The sequence below is a fragment of the Cynoglossus semilaevis genome, chromosome 15, assembly GCF_000523025.1.
Source record: "Cynoglossus semilaevis isolate Cse_v1.0 chromosome 15, Cse_v1.0, whole genome shotgun sequence".
NCBI lineage: Eukaryota > Metazoa > Chordata > Actinopteri > Pleuronectiformes > Cynoglossidae > Cynoglossus > Cynoglossus semilaevis.
In genome coordinates, this window is record NC_024321.1 from 15,587,491 (window position 1) to 15,610,482 (window position 22,992).

General features: G+C 40.2%; 2 protein-coding genes and 1 non-coding gene across 3 annotated transcripts in view; all 3 read right to left on the bottom strand.

Annotated features, from left to right (window-relative positions):
* LOC103391202 (gastrotropin-like) overlaps nucleotides 1-1,081 on the bottom strand; it is a 1,490-nt gene extending 409 nt beyond the window's left edge. Inside the window, exons 1-3 of the mRNA XM_008327374.1 lie at nucleotides 938-1,081; nucleotides 678-838; nucleotides 107-196 (exon numbers count right to left, since the gene is read on the bottom strand). Coding sequence (XP_008325596.1) covers nucleotides 107-196; nucleotides 678-838; nucleotides 938-1,004 — 318 coding nt within the window. The 5' untranslated portion in view covers nucleotides 1,005-1,081. The remainder of the gene's footprint in view (nucleotides 1-106; nucleotides 197-677; nucleotides 839-937) is intronic.
* A 998-nt stretch (nucleotides 1,082-2,079) lies between these two features.
* On the bottom strand, nucleotides 2,080-2,151 carry trnaw-cca (transfer RNA tryptophan (anticodon CCA)). The gene has a single exon. It is a non-coding gene; the product is annotated as a tRNA-Trp (tRNA).
* Nucleotides 2,152-3,075: 924 nt separating this feature from the next.
* LOC103391200 (alpha-1B adrenergic receptor) lies at nucleotides 3,076-16,760 on the bottom strand. The gene is made up of 2 exons (XM_025063288.1): nucleotides 15,133-16,760; nucleotides 3,076-5,125 (listed from the first exon to the last, which is right to left on the bottom strand). Exons 1-2 carry the CDS (start codon nucleotides 16,097-16,099, stop codon nucleotides 4,482-4,484), a joined length of 1,611 nt encoding a protein of 536 aa, XP_024919056.1. The 5' UTR covers nucleotides 16,100-16,760; the 3' UTR covers nucleotides 3,076-4,481.
* Nucleotides 16,761-22,992: the final 6,232 nt, after the last annotated feature.

Sequence of the window (22,992 nt, forward strand, 5' to 3'; positions counted from 1 at the left end):
TCTGCCAGTCAGGAATGACAAAAACAGTTTAGTATGTTGGTGTTGCTGCTGCTGCTGCTGCTACTGCTGCTGCTGCTGCCACTTCATGATCATGAGTTTTTCTCACCATGATGAGTTTGTCATCTTTCATCTCCGCTGTGAAGTGGTACTGAGGAAAGTTTATTTTAATCTTCCCATCCTCCAAGACCACAGGGGCCTAAAGGTCCCAAGGTCAGAAAGAGGGTAAGAATGTCAAAGTAAAAAAGACAGATGTTAAAAGCTGTCTGATTAAAAAAAAAAAAAATTTATTAACCCAAACACGTTCAGATGTGTCTCCACTCTTATCATTATATCTCTATCAAGATTCCACTGAATTCTGGTCCAAACCTGAATGGAAACTTACAAAAAGCACTTTGCAAAAACATTTTTAAATATGTTTTTTTTCTGTTTCAAAAAAAAAAAAACCCAACATTTGTTTTGGTTCTTAAATGGTGCAAAAAGACAATTGTCAGAAGAAATTCTCTGATTTAAAAACCTCCAAAACCTGCAGTATTTAGACTTAAATGAAGGATATGTCCATAAATATCTGTCTGTTATGCTGATGTATAAAGACTTCATTTAAACTTGTGTCAGATATTTTGGATGTGTGTTTAATGGACACCTTATAAAACAGTAACAGTATACAGTATAAGACTTACCCTGAAATTGGCACCCGTCATGGTCTTCAGCTCACACTCCTCACCAACGGTGAAACTGTTGGACCAGGTCCAGTTGGGAATGCTCTGTGTCCAGGTGAATTTGTCCCCGTCCTGAACCACCTCAGTGATTACTTTGTGGTCTGTCTTGGCGTTGGACAGCCCTGTGATGGACAAAAGTAAAACTCAGCATATGAATTGATAATCCACAATAATCCACTAGAGGGCGAGTTATTGACTAGAAAAAAAAAAACAAAAAGTACCGATGGCTTCCAGAAACTGCTCATAGTTCTCCTGACTTTCCAGCTCATATTTCCCAGTGAAAGCCATGATGTTTGGTGCAAGAAGAGGAGAGAGGAGTGAATCCAGGGAGAGGAGTGGCCTGTCGCAGGTTTTATCCTCTGGATCTGCTGTCAAACCTGCCTCTTCCGTTTGATTCTTCTCAGGAGTTTAACCTCACCTGCACACGTGTGAAACTGATCATGGTTTTTTTCCATGACGGTGCCTAACGTAGCTTTGTAGCTGCGGTGATCTAACAGGACAAACATCCTGAGTATTCTCCTCTGCTCTCTGCAGCGTCAGGTTGTTCCAGCACTTCTTCCATGTGACGAGGCTTCTCGTGCAAGTCTGAGCCTGTGCTGCAATAAAATGAAAGTAATAGCAAATGCACGTATTCTCTTCTCCTGTATTGCAGGTACTGTGTATTTAGAAATATTTGCCTGAACCTCAACCTAAAGTACTGCAGGAGTATATTAGAAAAAACATCAAAATGATTGTTTTGTTTTTTAAAAAAAACCCCAGAGTTTCATAAATACTCAGTGCTCAATGCTATAGTACCCAGTACGCTGCAGGTGTGTACAAAAACATTTATCATGTGATCGCATCACGTTGGGGCTCACACAAATCCAACCTTTGAATAATAGTATGTCTGTCTTGGTGTGTGTGCGATGAAGGGAGTTATTTTCCTGTAATAACAGGAAGTGTTTAAACAAACATTCAGAGTCAGGCTGTCACAGTGGATTTCATCAGTCGTAGAACAGCTGCTGGACGACGGCCAGGTGAGTGGATCAACCGGCAGGTCAGCAGGTTTGAGAGCAGAGACATTATTAATCAACCATGAAAACATCTGAGGTTGACTTGAACCAGTGAAAAGTGAAAAGTCACAACCTCAGCCCCGCTTCGGCAGCCACTGGTCAAACCTCTCATTCTAAATATCATCATTTGGTGTATGTATTGACCCTGAAGTGAATTTGAACCCACAAGCATTTAATCTGGAGTCAGGACTAATGTTATGGTGTTACATTTATACGTTTATAATTTGATTTGTCATCTTATTTAATGACCGAAGCAACAAATGTTTCAATGCGTTCAAGTTTTTATGCCTAAAGATTCGGGATAAAAAAACTGACCCTGACGTGATTTGAACACGCAACCTTCTGATCTGGAGTCAGACGCGCTACCGTTGCGCCACAGAGTCTGAGAATATACCGCTAGGTGGTGTGAATGTGACCACTCAGACCCGCTGCATAAGAATCACTTGCCGATAGGGAGAGTAGTGTTGTGTTCCATTATTGTACACACGATTTGTACATATAAATACAACAAGGATTAGACACATTACTCTATAACTAGACCGGTAGACGGTGTTGTGTTGTTTAACTTTCGTCATTAACATTAGCTTCTAGAACAGGACTAAACGACAGAATATGTACGGAAAGGTTTATAAACTGATATTGTTCATTCTATCATTCAATTAAAATAATAACGTTTAATAGATATTTATATAACACGTGTAATGTTTAACATTTTCGTACGATATTTAGTATTTTTACTACTTTTTCCCCAGTTTCCAGTATCTCGGCTCCTGGTAGGACAGCAGGTGGAGCAAATTAAAGCAACAAGCAGGTCAGAGTTCACGCTTAACCAATGAAAACGTGTTTTCCAGGTTAAAGCCCGCCCACCATGGTCTAAACAGTGAGCCTTAGCCTTTCACGGTGTGTTCGTCAACCTGTGCGTTTCACATTTGTTTGGGAATGTCGTGACTTATATGTAACTCACAATGTCAGTCAAAATAAACAGGAAGTTGAGAATTGGTTTCATAACACGACTGAAATATATTAAAATAATTAATATTTTTGAAAAGACAGAACCAAGGGCCAGGAATGGAAGCCCATACAGAGTGAATATACAGAACCAAGGGCCAGGAATGGAAGCCAATACAGAGTGAATATAACAACAACACTAGCAGCAGCAGCTAATTACTGAGAGAAGCCACACGGATGATGGACAGATATTCATGAACCAGGATTTGTCAGTTTGAAGAACACAGCAAACGGTCAGCACCACAGCAGCTCACTGGTGAGTCCACATGAATTTTCTAAAATTTACCGCTGACACTACTCACGTACTGCTGCTGTGTGACGTCATCACGTAATTTTAGTTTGTTGTGTTTTTGGCTTGGTGATTGTTGTTCTGTTTTCTGAGTGTATTTGAAGTGGGACTTGACTGACAGTTGCTGCTGTGGGATTTTAATGAGGATGGTCATTCTTTTACATTATATATTTGTTGTGTTTATAACTTGGTATTTTTTAATTTCCCGTTTTCTTTATGGGTGTAATATTGTTTGTTGCTGTCAGTGTGTCAACTTGTGGACTTGTGGCAGAAAGAACTTGTGACCTGCCCAATTTTAAAGCTTGAGTATAGTTGCTGTTGTCAAATGCAGTGCTTGTTTACTCCAATATGTGCATATAAATGGAATGTGTGACTGTTATAGTATGTGTAAACAGTCCAGTACAGACTTGTATAATCAGAATTGAATGAGAAAATGGAGGCCACAGGTCTGACTAGACCTGGTCTGTTTTGTGCCTCTTAATGTGCTCAAAATATAATTTCCAGTGCAATGCAGTATCACCTGTTTCCTTATGAGAAATCACTTGGCGCTTTTACACCAGAGGTTGGTTTGTTGTTGTGTCTGTGTAACCTGTGTTCATTATTCCTAAAGTCCCTACACCAGTGGTTTTTTTTAAACTAGGGGTTGCAACCCCAGATAGGGTCACCAGAAATGTCTAGTAATTGCTGAATGGACTGGCTGGAAAATAGACAGATTTCTCCTTTAATGAACCATAAAACACAAAGTAACAATCAACTGTTGCAGCACTTGTACAATCCTTCAACTTTATTAATATATATATATTTATATATATACAGTATATATGTACACACTTATATTTATATCAGTCACATTCCCAACATTGTTTCAGACTTTTTGAATATCAAACATACAAATAAGATATCTGATAATTGTGCGCATGACAAATAAACCAGGTTATACTTTATTATTTTATTTTTTTTCCACAACAAAACATTAAAATATCAAGTGACGGCAACACGAAGGTGATTGTTTGTCATCTCACACACATTTACATCACGAATCAGTCTCTTTACTGTGGATCGATAACTGAACAGAGAAAAGATCAGATGTGTTTGATCCTGTGTAAATATACAGTAAGTCATGCACTGATGTCTGTTTCGGTCCAACAGTGGAGTTCATTTTGTTGTAAACCCCCTCATTGTTTACTGACAGAAAGTCTAGGCCCACCACAGACACAGTAAACCAGGACACAACAGCTGTGATACAGCATTTTCACCCTACACTGAGCACAAATCCACAGATGATGGATGATCAGGGGGCCACATACTGTACAGTGGACGCAGTAAACCTGTCTGTAATCCCACATCCACGCACTGGGTGGCAGACTGTAATCCTTACATGGAATAAAAGTGTCCAGGCTCACTCATAATCAACAGTCACACTTCGTTCTCAGGCACAATGCCATCTTGGTTACCCCCCCTCTTCCTCCCAAAAGAGAAATAAAAAACACCACAAGAGGGCGCCTCAGCGCCTTTACCGCCTCTCACTTCTCTCAGAGACCTCTGCTCACATTCTGCAGGGCCGCCGGGCAGCAGGTTAGGAGTGGAGGGGGTTGGAGTGGTGGCCCCCCATATATAGAGAGTGTCCCCCTCTGGACACGGTGGCAGACCCTTGGTCAGGTAGCTGGGGCTCGGACTGGCGGAGGACGGCAGAGTGCGTTGGCTGCCGTTCAGAAAGCTGGAGTTGTGATCTGTGGAGCCTTTGCGCGAGTTTCCGGCGGAGCTGAGGTTGGAGGAGCGGTAATTGTAAGCCCTCCAGCCGGGTCGTTTACGCTGCTGACACTGGCATCGGAGGATGCGGATGAAGGCCATCTTGAACTCACGGTAGCGGTAATTGTAAGCCCTCCAGCCGGGTCGTTTACGCTGCTGACACTGGCATCGGAGGATGCGGATGAAGGCCATCTTAAACTCACGGTTGTAGCAGGGGTAGATGATGGGGTTCAGGCAGCTGTTGAAGTAGCCAAGCCAGAAAATGACCTTGAAGAGGGAGTCAGGAGGACGCAGCTTCGCATTAAATGAGCCTAGAACGCGAGAAAAAGAGGAAAAGAATGAATGTTGGCACATTTGTTGAAAAAGTTTGAAAGAAGAAGTTGTTTTCTTTTTAACCAGAAGGTGGCAGCAGTAGTCAAGCAATACCTGAAGCAGTGAAAGAACAGAGTGGGAAGTTTCACACTTTGTAAACTTTGTTCTACTTCTTATAAAGACTGGCTTTTCCGGGATTTATCAAAGAAAACTGATTTTAAAAAGTTTATTTCAAAGTAAAAAGAAGAATAAAGAAAATTCTCTAAACTTATACACATAAACACATATATAGAGAAGTTAATGCATTCCCCTAAAAACAAAAACCTAAACTCTTTTGTTTTGCTAATTATCTTAAACTTTTATTGTATGTGCAAAAATAACAGAAGTTTAATTCAGGGTTCCATTGTAGAAGCTTTCATTTGTTAAACATTAACAGATATAAAAAATGAAGAATATGGCACAAAAAGTTTGGACAATGTAAGACTGAAAAGGTGATTAACTTTTAAACTGTTAATAATTTTTAACTGTGCATACGCCAATAAATTAGGCCTGTTGTCAGCTACATTTAGTTATATTGGAAAAAAATAAATTCTGGAAATCAGGAGACACATTTGTGCCTGAAGGCTAAGGAAAGACTGATGACGAGTTTGTGTGACTTTCGAGTCCGTGGGCGATATTGCATCAGAAATGCTATGCTATTGTAATGGACAAAGAGTCACTGGCTCAGGACTACTTCAGGAAATCACTGTTGCTCAACGCAGTCTACCACTGCATCGACTGTGCTCCCTGAGACCTGAGAGTCCTAATACTTTGTCAATGTACTCCTTAATTTTACAAAGTGATTCAACTTTTCCAGGAAATTGGGCTTTGAACAATAAAGTTTAAGCTATTAGTTACTTGTGTCTGTTTTTAAACACCAGGTTACAAAAACCCTGTTTCCTTTTTAATGCCTGCAGACACTGTGTGACACAATTGGTAAAAATGCCTGTGAGGCTTCATGAGACATTTTGTACATCTTTAAAAAAAGCCAGAACAGAAGGGATTAAAACCCACAAAATGACGTAAAATGTTTATGATTTTGTTTGTCACCTAATCTAATAAAACCATTTGGTCTAAATGTTTTCCACCCTCATGGTGTCTGTTCTCCAACTGTGGGCAGACCGCAGTAAAACCCCCCTCCCCAACGTTTCACTAATCAGATAATAGAGGTAAGTTTAAGGTTTAAAGCTAAATGAAATTATCACGACCACTAAGTGTGAGGTTACCGGGAAAGTTAAAAAAAGACGGACCAACTGCGTATTTGTGACTGTGGGCCGGTGTATAACTGTATTTTCCTTTCACACCAGCCCACAGACTCATGACGATATAACAGTGTCTCCAGAATGAAGTGTGAAATAACCTTTGCTAAGACGCTAAGGCGGAATCATAAACATAACAGCTTGCTTCTCCATGAATATCAGATTACAAGCTGCAGCAATTATCTTCAATGACACAAGAAAGAACATAATATCTTTAATAGCCTTGGGGTGAAATTATGCAGACAGGAGGGGGCAGTGTCGAGGGGGAAAAAAAACAAAAACGCTCAAACTGATTCAATTTGATGCTACAAGGCCCCATGTGGTTATTTGAGTTCTCTTGAAAAAGAAAAAAGTCAGCTGAAATAAAGAAACCTACATTTTGACTTCATTGAATTAAATTTCCAAAAACATTGCCAATTGTAGCCAATTGTAACTACACACGTGATAACGGCAAATAAATAATGCACATCCACTCAAGTAGTGATTTTTTAAAACTGCTTTTTGGCTGAAGTACCACTAAAGGCCAGCAGGTCGTGGCTAAAAAGGGAATGGCTCTTCTTATGTAATGCACAATAACTGGTAATAACTAAGTTTACTTTTAACTCTTAGTTATACTGTGTATAAAATATCATACCGTTCTTTTTTTTTCAGTATTTATTGTGGCAAGTTTCATCTTGTGTAGAACGTTATGTTGATTAGTGAATATGTTAATGACGTGGTCAGTGTTTGTCGTTTTGATGTCACATTCTTTAAAAAAAAATCTTTATAAATGTTAGCTGATGCCAGGATGTGTAAAAGTTGCTGAGGTCAGGTCAGCAGCCCTTCATCCAGAAGAGATGTTGCCTCACGTCTGAATCAGCTGTGTGCGTTGTCTGTGTTCCGTGTTCTGCGTTCCTCCTGGAGCAGACACGGATGACTCGGCTTTAATGTGATTATATATAAGTTTTATTAGTTATTACGTCAAAATGGAAAGAACCACGTACCAACATATGGTTATTGTGCATCACCACTGCAAAATACAATGTCAATGCTCGCCTCATGATTGCTGGGATTGGCTCCAGCTCCCCCGCAAACCCTGACAAGCACTAAACAGTAGAAGATGAATGAATGACTGAATATAAACAAATGCTCCGGAGAAGAGTTTTTTTTTATGTTGGTAGAAGAACAAGAACATTTGTCATGCTTGGGGATATTTTCATGTATTTATATATTTATTTTTTCCCCCCACAAATATTTTCCTGCTGTCTGCTGATGCTGTGACTGACATACTGCATGCATTTTTTTAATATGGAAAAAGAAAAGTAAAAAAACCCAACAACATTTACACCAATGTTGGAAGTAAAACCTGCCCTTATGATATTGGATCCTTCTGAGGGAGAAGGGGGAGAGGCGGGGGTGTAGGATGAGAAGGGGGAGGTGCGTGTTTGTATGTTTAGGTTCTTTTTCAGTGTGTTTCACCTCCCTTTTGAAGAGTGTTTATGTTGAAAACTATAGAATAAACGGTAAAGGATGTGAAGGGCACAGCTGTAGAGAACAATGTCAGCAGAGTTATTGTTGAGGGTCTCAACACTCCTGCCAAAGATAAGTCTCTGCACCTCCTTCCTGGAGACAGACACACACACACACACACACACACACACTCACACTAATGCCTCATTCTGCTCTGATTCCTATTTGTTTGTGCAGCCAAACCAGAAACTTGTCTCCAATTCTAATCATAACAAGTTATATCCTCAGTTAAGGACAACAACCTCCCCGTGCCCCTCTCCCTCCAAAAATGCCCTGCACACCTCCCTTCGCCCTTCAATTCAAATTAGGAAAAAAAAAACAAAGTTATCAGCAAAGTGTGAGACTTTCTGCCAAGTCTCCTCTGGTCTCCCGGGTTTTTTCCCCGTTCAATCTCTCTGTCTCCTTCAGAGCTGCAAACAACCAATAAACTAATTCACTAGATTATGTGATCAATGGAACAGGACATTTAACCCCCACCCTCCCCCCCCAAAAAACAAAATCCATGATAGTTCAACAAAACTGCAATAAACCTGCCTATTGCATTTATCAGCCATGTCCAAACTATTCTCGTGTGTTTTTGTTCCGGCCAACCAACCAAGAACACACAGTTTGACCAATCAGCTGTTTGAACACTGAGATCAGCTGATTAAATGTCAAGTCAGGTGTGCTGCTGCCCCTCCCCATGCCTCCCTCCTCTGAGTATATAATTAAAAATCAATCTTAATTAACAGTTTACATTTAGAGGACGACAGGAGAAAAGAGTTGGCTTAATTTACCTAAGGGTTGTGGGTTTGACTCCAGCTCTCTGTGCTACACGGCATAAGCTTTTAAATATCATAAGTTGACTGACTGTGTAAACATACGGAACATAACTCAGGTTAAATTATATTCATTAAGACATGTAAAAGGGAGAGAGAGAGAGAGAGAGAGAGAGAGACCTATCTCACCATGGAACGGTTCTAACAAAACATCCTGTTATTGTCACTTCAAGGAATACCAAAGATTATTCTGTGCGATGTAGGTACAGAGTGTGTGTGTGTGTGCACGTACAAGAACATGTTTCATAACACGTGCAAATACGACTTATTCTTCTTGAGCTGAAAGGACACAGGACTTATTACCCCTGTAGATTGCCTTTCACTGAACCCATTTTTGGAAATTGGGTTGACATCCCGGGGACCTACGTGTCCAGCCTCACTGCCCCGTGGCCCCTGCAGCTCGCGGTGCTGCCACCTCCTTTCTTCATCGCTTTGACGCAAAGCACTTTCATTATTTTCAAAAGCCATTTCAATTATTGCAGCAGCACAAGGCCAGCGCCTGCCTAATAGACCTTATCACACATGTAAAAGATTCACACATGCACACAGAGATCTTTGCCAAGAGAACACATTCGCAGAAACAATCGGTCCACAGTTGGAGTGTTGACTTTCTCCCACATATCGCCGTCCTGCTTGTTGCAGTTAAATGTGAGCCCTTCACAGGACATTAGTGTCTATGCTGGGTGTTAAAGAGCTGCAGGGGAAAGTGTTCCATGAGTCAACTCGCTGATTTCACCGTGACGTAGAGAATGAGACGGACTAGAAATGATAAAAGAAAAAAAAAAACACCACTATATTTAAAGCTTTAAAAAACAGACAAAAGAAAGAATTCTAAACTTCCTCTGCTCTGTGTCCAAAGTGTGCTTGATTTACATCTTTAAATATTTGTTTATTGTACTGGTTAATTTAAATTATATTACATTTTTTTTGGATATATTTTTCAGCTTTGATTATATGTCAGTTTCAGTTACTATAGATATTTTTCTTTTCCCAGGCCCTATGACTCATCTTGGACTGGTACAGGGACTTCCACATGGACTAGAGAATTCAGTCCCAAATTAGGAAGATGAGAACTCAGACTTTGTGATAAAGACAACATACGAGGGGATATTTATTTATGAAAATTACAAAGTGATTGAAATTTTTCCACATCCTCCATTTGAGTCTATACATTTGTGCAGTTCTTTCCATCAGAGAATTCCTTCTTTGTAGATGTCTTTCCCTCAAGGTCACGCCCTTCTGCTTTGCCTCGTCTGTGGAGTTATAGTAAATTCCCATATCAAGACACATGGGTCCATTCTTGGTCCTAATTTTGTGTACATTAATTCGAATTATGTTTAGAACTAGACTTTGCCTCGGTGACCTAAACACTTAGGAACAGTCTAAAACAGGAGGCTTGAATTTTTCTCAGGCCAGAACTGATCCAAACTGATGGACAGATAGAGCAGGGAACCCTAAAATACTTAAATAAAATTCTGTTTTATAATAAACGTATAAATGTATCTTGGTATTTAGCATCATATATTTATGCTTGTGTTTTACATGTAGAATATCTGTAATATATAAAATAAAAAAAAATATATATAATAATCCAAAGTACTGTAGGGGTTGCTGACCCCTGTTTCAATGATGACTGGACGTGATTCACGAGGCTCCATAATTTGAGAACAATCGGACTAAATTGAACAGATTATTCTTTCTGAGCCGCATCCGTCACACAAGTGTGATTTGAGATTTTAATTCACAAGTGTCAATAAAAATTATGGTTATGATCTTTTGTCGGCTCCATTAAGGGCCTTAATGGCCAGCGCCGGTGATATTTCCTAATTATTTTTCCTTATGTGTCAAGACAGTGGAATGAAACAAAGAAAATCTGAAATGTGGACGTGTCACTCAGCTTGACATGTAAAGACAAGTTGGACTTTGCCGTGTGTGTGTGAAATATTGGGCGGCTTTATGTCAAAAGACGTTTTGTCTAGAGTAACACCAACCCTGGCGCCTGTGCACTTTGCTTTGCTCCAAGTTTGAGGCATAAAAGGAGACAAAATGAACCGAGACTTGAGAAACAGCACTCAAGCCATTTATGTACAAATACAATTTTCCAGAATTTGAATAATTCCGATATGATGGGGGGCTATAGGGAAGAGGCTTTTTATATTAAAACCCTAGATATTATATATTGATATATGCATTTAAACCGCTTATGATCTGATAGTGAGACTTCAGGGGTTTAAAGCAGCTGATGAAGAACTGATTGGAGGTGGAGATTATTGAAGCAGGTGCAGCCTCTCAGAAAACATAGGTAAACATATGTGCACATAAACAATAATGCTCACCAGACCTACACACACACACACACACACACACATCCAAACCAAAAGTCAGCTTTAACCACACAACTCCCACATACAGCACACACCAGTGACAGTGTGCAGAGGAAGTAGCAGGGTAATAACCAGTGTAAAGCCGGAAATCCCACTCTGTGGGTGGAGGCTAATGAACAGTGAGGGAGCAGCAGCAGAAGAAGAGTGTGGACGCCTTATCAGGCCACAAGTCAAACCAGAGCAAAGCTGCAATTAGAAGAGTTTCGTAAAAAAAAAAAAAAAAATTGGTTCGAGTTTGGTACATGCTGGTGTATTGACATCAGGGTTTTCTGTATATATTAATTACCTGTATATTATTTATGTTTTGATGGAAATGTATCCAATATTTGGTTTGGCACAGACTTTGATGCCTTTCCTGATGGAACCGGCACTAGGAGGAAACAGGATGTGGCCCGTGTGAGACAGAGTTAGACATACTGGACTGTGTTCATGTGACGATGAGTGAATGAAAATATTGGACAAAGGATGATGGAGGTGACGCTGCCTTACAGGAGATAGAGCAGGAGATCATGAGGATTGATGCAGTGATGGAGATTATAACTGCAACAGAGAGGATGGGTGAGGTGGGGGAGAGTGGGGGGAAGTTTGAAGGTTAAAAATGCTTTAGCTATTATTATTATTATTTATGCTGGTTACTTTATTAGGTGGCCATTAATGCAGCCTCCAACCTTTTATCTGCCCTGAAGTAGTTTTTTGTGACCTTTACATTGACCTTTCATGTAACAGGCCATATTTATCTTATGGATTTAAAAAAAAGGAAAGTGCAGTGCATGTAAAGGAACTCGATTTCAGTCATTAGGACAAGTCAAAGAAGAACAAAATGTTGCAGTGACATTGAAAGCATTGGTAGCAAAATATTGTCTTGTTTTGTGTCATGAGTGTGAGAATAGAAGCTGAAGAATGTCTGCCCCCCCTTCAGCTCCAGCCCCAGGGTTTTTGAAAAATGCAGCCACTGAACAATATAGTTGGATTTTCCTGCCATTACAATGAACAGGAAACAGATTTCGAATTTGAATGTGAACAGGCAGCGTCCACGTTCAAAACAGCTTCCCATTGGATGGTCACCCACTGTGCTTTATTGACTAGTTGCCTCTAAACAGGATCATTATTACAGAAAACAGACAACTGAGAAATAGTGACAGTGACCATTAGGCCACAGTTTACTTTAACATTACTACTAGTTCAAAACTTAATTGTAATCATTGGTTTTGAGGTATTGAACAAAAAAACAACTAGTGCTGTCAAATGATTATTTAATACATTAAATAATTAAAAGATTAATCATTATTAATATCATCTAGTCGTGATCTGTTTATTATAGAGGAAGAAATCTGTATATTGCTCAAACAGAAAGACTAAAAAGTATAAATAGAAAATGTAGCTTCTTTTGGGTGTTGGGATGATATTTTCAGCCTTGTTCCTGCAGTGTGTGTAAATAACAACGTGCATCAACTGTGTATGAAAGCTACACTAAGGACGTATAGTGATATTACTGATATACAATTAAGTGCTTGTTATTTCACTCAATCACTGCCATATAAATTTTAATTTGATCATTTTCCACTAAATGACCTTAGTTAATGCGTAGAAACCTTGTTTTTCCATATTAAAAAAACGATTTTAATTTGATCATTTTCCACTAAATGAATGACTTTAGTTAATGCGTAGAAACCTTGTTTTTCCATATTAAAAAAACGATTTTCTTGGTAGTGGCGCACTACCAAGAAAATACCTTGTGTTCTATAAGTAATGGAAATGGTGCATTGAAGTGCACTCTTTATGCTACTTTGTTGATTAGTTTTACATAAGCACGCCTCCCTGGGACTTCTGCTCTCTGAAGCCTGTGCAAATTCCAATTTATGCAAATCACATCTGTTCATTTGCTTTTGGTATTTGACTGTGATGACCAATAATCCCTGCTATGTGACACTGCATTGTAATCCTGCCCCAGGTGCTAATGTGGTTGCACTCATGTGAGGAGGGGCCGCGGGTTAGCTTAAAGCCAGGGGCATCAACACATTCCCACATGACCACACACACACACACACACGGAGTCACACTTAACAGTGCGGCCAGGGCTTAACAATCAATGAGACGACAAAGTATATTTTCAAACAAAGCAGTCGTGCTTGTAGTTTAGACTTTGTGACATAATGTGATGATGAAAATTTCAATTTCAAACTTCTCAAAGAAACCTGAAGAGCCAGTGCGTCACTCATTTCTCCCGTGGTCTCTGCCTGTCAAACCCTCACAGACGGAACAGCCTGTTCCTTCTTGTTCCTTCTGAGAAATAAGCAGCTTTCTGATGATGCAGAGATAACAGATTTTCTTCATCTTAATCTAAATGGAGTTGCTTGTCATTGTGAGCGTGTGGAAGTGACGACAGTGGAGGAGGATGAGAGGAGACAGAGTAGGATGATGCAGGTGATGAAGGGGGGGCTCAGAGAGTGTGCACCTCATCTAACCCACCTGCTGTACGACTCTAACTCTAGATGCACAACTTCAGCTTTGGCCTATTCATAGATTATGTATCTTCAAGATATTGCTATAGAAACAACATTTTGTAGCTCTTGTTTAAAAATAAAATATATAATGACATTTGTAAAATTTATGAGACGAAATATATAATGACATTTGTAAAATTTAAAAAAGTGATTTCCTTCCACTGAATATAAGAGTTGTACATACGGATTTTTTAGTGTATAATAATATTTACATGTGCCACTGAATATAAGAGTTGTACATACGGATCCTTTAGTGTATAATAATATTTACATCTAATCTTATTTTTCCTGCTGGGATTTCTTTTTTGCTCTTCATGGATGACAATACATCCACTAGGTGGCAGTAATGCAACTCAGGAAAAGTCAGCCAATAGAAACCAGTGTTTTGGGAAGGGGGCGGGGTCAGCCAGTCCTTGTTGAAAAGTATTTTAATTGAAATTATTTCTCACAAAATAGGTGTCATTTCTGCCTGTGATTTAACGGTCATTCCAACTTGTATGTATTTCGATGTGATTTCCTGTATCCAGTGGAGAACTGTTGGTCTAGAAAGCTAAACATGTATCGTATCTTTGACCAAGTTACATCCATCTATCCATCAATCCATCCTTTAAAATTTAGGCTGTAAATGGTCATAAAGGGGAGTGATTTATATAAAAATAAATAATGTTCTTTCAGCACTCTGCATTTACAGCCCCCCCTGCAGGGTGAGTGCGATAGGAAACTACACTTCTTTGTTTATAGACACTAACTTTTGGAATGTGTGATGGCTAACCGATTAAAAAAAGAAGAAATCACAGCATGTGAAAGGTTTTATGCTGCCAATATTCAGCTAGTTAGTTGTTTTTATTTGATTATGCTAACAACTGTGACAGCATGTCATTTGGCAAAAGAAATAATGGTAGACATCTGTGAATTAGTCATAAAGAGAACGTGGCCCCGACAAGATTTTGCACAAAGGTGAACTCAACAGAAATATTCCCAGTCAGCAGAAAAATGCTGCAAAGTACAGAGTCAGTAAAAGCAAATGATACATTTCTGAATACATCTGGAAAAACTGTGCAGCAAAAAAAAAGAAAAAAAAAAGAAGATAATTACTGCAGAGGCGGATGTAAAATAACATAACTCCTGTTCCTACTGCAGCACAGAGACTGTTGTTGTATTTCTGTATATCTTGGAGGTGTTTATTTTTTATTGATGCAGTAAAAAGTGACCACTTCAGTAAATCAGAGCCCTCATTGGGTTGGTAACGGTTCAGAGTGGTGCCTGGAGACCTTCCACTGTGCCAGCCATTGATATGATTTACAAGACCTGCAGCAGAGGCTAACTCTGCCCAGTCAACTTTCCACACGCTGTTACATCATCTGTAAGGCTCAATGGGTTAGACAAAACGGTACTTGCGAAGAGTAAACTGATAGAAGTGCACTTTTGGGATCCATTAAAGTTAAAGGTTAATGATCAAATAAAAACAATAGATAAAAAAAACCCAGACCTACCTATGGGCAAGGCGAGGAAGAACGGCAGCCAACAAAGCGTAAACATGCCGACAACTACTCCCAGAGTTTTTGCTGCTTTCTTCTCTCTGGAGAATTTCAGAAGTTTCACCGTGAGGGAACTTCTGGCTTGGTGCGCTCGGCCTTTGCTGGTGCCAGACGCGCCGTGGTCCTCGTGCACCTGAGACCCTTTGTGGATCCTGAGCGTCAGCTCGCTGGAGTTCATCCTCTCCCGCATCACTCCCGCCTCCAGGTTCTTTGTGGTTCGTTTGGCGACTATGTAAACGCGACAGTACATGGCGAGTATGACGACAAGAGGGATGTAAAAGGAGCCCAGGGAGGAGAAGAGCGCGTAAAACGGCTCCTCCGTGATGGCGCACTGCGTGTCGTCCGGCGAAGGCGGCTGCTTCCATCCGAACAGAGGGCCGATGGAGATGACCACGGAGAGCACCCAGACCCCGAGCATGGCCAGCAGAGCCCGCTTCTCCGTCACGATGCTGGGGTACTGCAGCGGGTGGCTGACACCGATGTACCGGTCAATGGAAATTACGCACAGGCTCATGATCGACGCGGTGCAGCAGAGCACGTCCACCGCCGCCCAGATGTCACAGAAGATCCTGCCGAACACCCAGTAGTCTAGGATTTCCAGGGTGGCGGACACCGGCAGCACCGTTGTGCCCAGCAGCAGGTCAGCGATGGCCAGGTTGATGATGAAGTAGTTGGTCGGAGTCCGCAGGTGCCTGTTGCACACAACCGAGAGGATGACGAGGATGTTGCCCGCGATGGCGAAAAGGATGAAGGCGCCGAGCACCAAGCCCAGCGGGATGGCTCGGCTGAGGGCCACCTCGCTGGTGTTGTTCCCGCTGGAGCTGTTGGTGAAGTTGAGCAGGGATGGCACGGCCTGAGTACCATCGAGTTCCGAGGAACCGTTTTTCCAAAAGAGAGTAACATTGTCAGTACTCACACTCATTTTGACTCAGGTTCTCCATAGCAGGCTGTAGATGACGAGTAACTGCAACTCCTAAGAAGAGTTTGTCTAAAAAATACATAAAGTTTTTTGCTTGCTTCAAGTCTGCATGGTTTAATTTAATACATTAGATTCTCCTTAAATCCGCAGCGAGTTGTTGATGACGGAGCGGCGCAGTGAGCCTCCGTGCGCTCCCTCTGTCTCCTCTCTCCTCTGGTCTCAGAGGAGAAGTGAGCGGGGCAGCAGTCATCTCCTGCCTCCTCTCCTCTCCTCCACCACACACATCTCTCTGACCAAACTGACTAAGTACTAACTGTCTGAACACCAGTGGAGTGTATGGCGCGCACATGACGCATCCCTCCGCCAGGATCCGTGGCTCCACAGGCACCGTACACAAAGTGCCTGCATCATTTTACGCACCTTAGATGGAGCAGGGTTCAGAAGAGGCGCCTCTTCTAAAGAGAGGCTTGTAGTTGTTTCCTCTAATTGACAAAAGTGTGCGTCACTGGGCAGTTATTTAAGTGATTCCGTTTAAATTACTGTCTCCTGTCGTTTAGCTTTAATGTCTCCTGGGAGGGGATAAAAAGCCTGGATGGTGGCAATAAAACAGGCAGATACAAAATCCTTTATACTTTTCCATCTGCTGTGAGTACCTACCCCACTCCCCCTGCTAACCGCCCCCCCCTCCACGCCTAGAATAAATTCAATTTATTTCTATGTATAGTTTATGGGAAACGAATTTAAAAATATCTCCATATTTCTGAGTTAACCTAGAAAGGTATTTTAATACCAATAAATTCCTATTTTGGTAAAGTGCACATGTTCCTCATAGTAATCTTATTTTGGACCTGAACTCTGTTAGTGACTGATTTAATAGGCTGAGGTCAGATGGATGCACATTCCTGGGATTGTATTTCCTCGAGTTGAAGTGTATTTGCCTTTATGTAACATAAGTCCAGGAGAATATAACAACCTCAAACACTATAGTTTATTGAAAACCTTGTCTTTTTTCTATTATGAAAAACCTTTAAACATTTTAATTTGCCCATTTTTTTAGATTCTGAACCAAAATGTAGATGTTTTAACAACATTAAAGATAACATATATTGCCCAGGTGTGTATTTACTGTATTTCCTCACAGCTAAACAAGTCCAGTTGCTGCTGACTCACACATTTGGAGAACTGTGACCGTGAATGAGGACAGCCACAGTGATGTAATAAAAATTACATTAAAATAACATTAACAACATCATTTAGAATAGCTGCTGTCAACTAACTCATATTCAACACACCATTAAATACTAAACAAATGACTCATATAAATAAGTAAAACCATTTCAGTGATCCAAGAAAGTTGGAAAGATTAATTAAAATATAATTAATGTTTTATTTTTGGGATGCTGGATTTTGTTCATAGCCTTCAGATGAGCATTAAAAAAACAAGTGTTTATTCATTGGCTGTGTAAAATTAACACTTTATTTTTTTTGACCAGTTTGGCATCAGTTTGTTTTAGGGATTTCCAAAGAATATTTCAGTGGGAGGAAAAAAATATTGTATGTTTTTACCAAGAATATATATATATATATTTTCTTTTATAAGCTCTGAATGTTTGGCTTAAATTCAGAAAGGATACAATATCAGAGATTAAAACATTTCTTAGAATAACAATGCCCCTTTAGGGCTGCAGAGGTATTGCGTGGGGTTGTGAACTTTTTGGTAGATTTGATCCACTGTGGCGATCCTTTAAGAAAAGCTGAAAGAAAAAGAAAAAACACAGGGTGTATGATGTTGTTGTGATGTGAAAACATCTGAGCTGAACTTGTAAGAACTCATGGAACTTGGGTCTCGGTCATTACTTCTTGTTCCAGCACACAAAGACCAGAAAGAATACCTGGAAACTAATATGGTTTCCAGGTAATAAATAATTGTTAGAAATGAAAGGGCAGGTTACGGATTGGCCTGTGAAGCCATGTGAAAAGAATACAGTCCTTTGGACAAAACTCAAGGAGGATGGAAGATCTCAGAGGAGTTTTCCAAATATTTTGAAAAATACTTAATTAAGTAGGAGAAGAATGAAACTGCTGTATTTTATTTTCAATTGAACAAATTATTTTTACGTGAAATGATAGGATGTTAGGAATCCCTTGCTCCATCCCAGGGTAATAATGTTGTTGGTAAATGCTTTTTATAAACAAGTTTCTTGGAAAAACTCCACCAATCATCATAAATGAGTTGAAACATTCCTTCAGACTCTTACAGGTCCTTCAAAGGTCAGTGAGACTGAGGTTCTGAGCGGTGGACCGAGATATTCCTGAATTCTTTTAGTGTGGTGCAGACAGGATTCCTTCAAAGAGGATTAGGAATTTAACTCCTCAATCCTCAAACAGGCAGACACACTAAGGCACCGCAGGAATCTCTCCTCAAGATTAATCTTTTGGAATTATATCACACAACATCTACGTCTGGGTTTTGTTTCTGTCATACCTTCGCCGACCGTTTGATTTGATTGACTTTCCTGAGCTGTCAAAAACAAGAACGTTTCTGCTGCTCAGCTGTTCGCTGCCAAGTTGTTTTAGCTGAGAAGGAATATCATGTCATTCTGGGATGTTTTAACTTGGACAGAGAACTCCTCTGTCCGTCTCTGAGCTACAGCGATGATGAAATGATAATCGTCTCTGTTTACATAACGGGCTAATGGCTTTCTTGACATGTCTGCGTGTTTTAATCAGCAGCTAAATATATGTGCTAATTAATTTCAAATTAATCTTACATTAACAAAGTTATTATTTTATGTTAAAGCCATGGACCAGAGATTTATCTTTATGCTAGTCTGTTGGTGTCTTTATTTGTGTTTAATTGGGACTAAGATTTAAAGTAATTAATTTAATTGATTAATTACAGACAAGACAGAGCATAAAAATGACACATCTAGTCATTTAGCGATCACTTTCTCAGTTCCCTAATTTGTGGCACAGGGATAACTCTGATAATCACACTCCAGCCAGTAGGTGGCGGTAATGCACACAAAGTTTGAACTCCATAAATATCATGTACAGCGCTCCAGTAGGTGGCGGTAATGCACCCAAAGTTTGACCTCCATAAATATCATGTACAGCGCAGGCAAATAAAAACATTTGTGAGCTATGACTGAAAAAGGCTTACAATTTTTTTTTTCAACCTTCAGATTGAAGCTTGGATTAGAGCATATTTTTTCGCAAAGTGAGAAACGTAATACTTTGCAGGGACACCAGACCTAATGCTAGCTAAAACAGTGCTGTTGCAAGTTTAGCCAGCCCACAATGGAACTGATCATTGTTCAGAGCTACAAAAGTCTGTGTATGTCTATTCATTAAATTAACTGTCAGCAAAAAAAATTAAAACGTTGTTAAATGTGTCACATGTTGCTCATTTACAAAAATGGGATTAGTCAGTATTATTTACTTACAAAGCCTTAAATTAAAAACAGCATTCAAGTCCCACCATATATGTCGTTATCTTTTCATAGTGGTAGCAGTAGTAGGTCAGTTCAACCTGGTCAGTGTCCAGATCTTCTGCATTAAACTGTTTGGCTTTGGTCTTCCTGGTCAAATGTTTTTCCTGCTCTAATGTGTTAGCAGATCATAGGTTCAGGTCCCACTTTGACCTTATGATCCGTTTGAGGGCGTGGCCTCAGCCTAGTTTGGTCACGATGATGCCCTGCTCATGGAAACCACATGTGCAGCAGATCATCAGGAGCGACGCTGTGTTTATCATCAGTCTCATAAAGCAGCTTGATCTGTGATAAACCGGGAGGGATGAGTCACTTTGAAGAAGTTTAATAAAAGGTTTGCAGATGAAAGCAGACTATGGTCTGTCTGGAGATCCTTAGCTCAGGTCAAAACACACACTCAGCCTTAAACAGGCTGTTCTTGCAGAACAATGTTATTACTTGGTTCTGTGAAAGTTTTATTTGGACATGGTGTACATGAAAACCAGTCTGATGGTCGGGCAGCAGGTCAGCGTTTTACTGTGTCGTCAACCTGTAACACAATGTTTTTGAGTTGAACGATAACAATGTGTTGTGTTTTTATGGAAGGGATTTTAGTGCTTTGTGGTAAACATGGACCAAATGTCAGAAATGGACCGGCCCATCTGGTTCCAAGACAAAGACTAGATTAAAAACCTTGTGATATTCTAATGACATATTGCTGTTCCTGTTGTGTTTTTGCCTTTTCAAACAAGTGATCCTGGAGACAATAAAGTAAAAAGAAATTGAAAATGCCTTTGAGGTTTTGAAAGTTGGATACCATTTGAACTTGTCTGGGTCATGTACTGTAGGCCACATGTATCCATCACCTTTACCCCAGGAGAATCAATTTGAATGTGTTACCTTGTCCAGTGAATAATGACGGTGGCAGTGATGGTGACACAGCTTTGGAGCTGAATGCCGTTCGCTCTGGGTTCAAAGTGGTCCTCATAACTGGAGAATAATGGGCACCTTGGATGTTAACTGCTGTTCCAGGGACACGTCACGTGCACAGCTTGATTTGAACTCAGGCCATCTGGGTGGAAGAACAACTTCCTACCCTGTGATTTAAAGCAGACCCCAGTTCCCTCTTTGCCCCCGTATGAACTTTACCAAACTGATTAACGAGACTTTTGACATTTTGGTGCGTTTGGTGACAGGATGGTTTCTCATTATAGTTGCTTTTTTCCCCTCATTGTAGTTGTTTTTTTTCTCAGGGGTTACAGTATTGCCCTCTCCTGCAGATGGCGTCCTTAGCAATCTCTCATTTCGGCTATGCCAAGATGACAACATCCCCATCTGATAACATTATTATTAAACAATGAACCAAAAATAAAAACATCAACTTTTTATAGTTGTAGTTTAATTTGAGAATATAGTCTGATGAAGACTCTGGGTTTGACACCATTTCGTCCCCCAGATCTCTGGTCAGTTTGTGTCAAACAGGACATCTGGTGCTAACAGTGATTTTGCTGACCCCTGCTGTGCTGAGCCGCTGATGAAACAAACAAGCTGAAAGTGATTCTTTTTTTCACCAGCGAGTTCAACAGACCATTCAGATATTGTTCTTCCCACAAGTCATTTCTCTCACCAAACATTCAAACAGGACATCTGGTGCTAACAGTGATTTTGCTGACCCCTGCTGTGCTGAGCCGCTGATGAAACAAACACCAGCGAGTTCAACAGACCATTCAGATGTTCTTCTTCCCACAAGTCATCTCTCTCACCAAACATTGATGATGATGTGTAATATGCAGAGGCACCGGGGCTGTTTCTTTGTTTAGGAAGTGATTTTTGGAATTGCCATAAATAGACTTGGGTTACAAAGATAAGCATTTTAATCAGTTTGTCCAAGTGTTGTGCTGTTAACACATCCAGGCTCGTGTGGTGGAAAGAATAACATGATACACTGGTTCACGCCAAAGCACAAAGGTTTAGTTCTTGTGCAGTTTGTGTCGATCTTCTATAGTAAGTTCACTTTCAGCAGGTTTTCTTCTGTCCAAAATAATACACTCCAGATAGGGACGAACAAAAGCATCGGTTTTTGTAACTTCCTGTACCACTTCGGATATCTTAAACCTGAAAGAAGCTGTAGTCCTCAATAGGTAGACCCCCCCCTCCCCCCCCGCCCTCCTTTCTCATCCATTCAACAGACAGTTGTTGAAAAGACTACAAGAAAAGAAAACCAAAGAGAGGATATTAAGGATGTATAAATAAACAGACTGCATCAACCCATTAGTTCAGTCATCATCACACACTGACGGTGTGTTTTCAAAGCCCCACAACACACTGACTCCAGAGTGGGCTGCTCATCCTTTGATGACCATCCCTCCTGTCTGTCTCTGTCTGTGTGGTTGGTGACCCCCTCACCTTCCTGAACAATGGGTAAACAAGGACAGGGAGTGGTACCTTTGAAGCATGGCTCCATGGCCAAGGCCTGCTTGGAATAGTGGTGTTAGAACAAACCACAGGTTTTAGTTTTAGTCATGGTGCATTATTCCTTACTGTAAGGGGTCTGCCACAGCCAATCACCAGCTGCCTCTATAGACTTTATATCTTCATGTTCACTGTTCATCAAGTATGGTGTTTTTAAGTATTAACATCCCTATTTTTTTCCATTTGGTTCTGTCGAGTTGTGCTGCAGATGGTTCAATTCCCACCCAACAAGAACCTTCAGTTCGTGTAGTTTTTCCTCCTACTTTTTTCTTCTACTTGTCTGGTTAAGATCTTGTAGAAACACAGCAGCACAAGCAAACTAAAGCACTCACTTATTAAATTACATTAAAGTTTCAGTAAGCTCTACTCGTGACTAATATAGAGGGCAGGAAATTAACTTTTTATAACGGGGCCTTAGATTTAATAATTTTACATTTTACTGCTAAGCTTGTCTTTATACAACCTGATATTATTTTTGGCTAGCCTTTAGCTAACATTTATGTAATCCGTAATTCGAGAAGACATTTAAATTTCCCTGGCATGCAGTGGACATTGACAAACAAACAAATATATATACATACACACACACACACTTTGGGACCGTGTAGAAATTGCAGTGATTTGTAATTTTAATTTCTCTCTCAGCTTTTACCTACAGGATCTTTATATTTTGAGTCATTAACATTCCTTTTACTGTAATGTGGTTTTCCTTTTTTGAATATTAATTTTGTTGTTTTTATTAATTTGAAGTAACCATTTCCAAAGTACAAACAAATGTGTGTTTCACAGCTGACTGTGGAGTCCCTTCAGTTCTGACTCCCCCTTCCTCCCCCTCTTTGTTTTCACAGAGCAAATCCCATCTGGCTTTGTTCATTCACAGAGGGCACAGGATTCACAGGTCAGCAACTGCCACCTGGACGCACATCTGCACCACAACATCTGAAACTCCCTTCA

Bases quoted from the DNA above. Each gene is read 5' to 3' on its own strand.
- LOC103391200 (XM_025063288.1), bottom strand. From the start codon at position 16,099: ATGAGTGTGAGTACTGACAATGTTACTCTCTTTTGGAAAAACGGTTCC. The intron at 5,126-15,132 runs GTAGGTCTGGGT...CTCGCGTTCTAG, and splicing joins CTTCCTCGCCTTGCCCATAG to GCTCATTTAATGCGAAGCTG.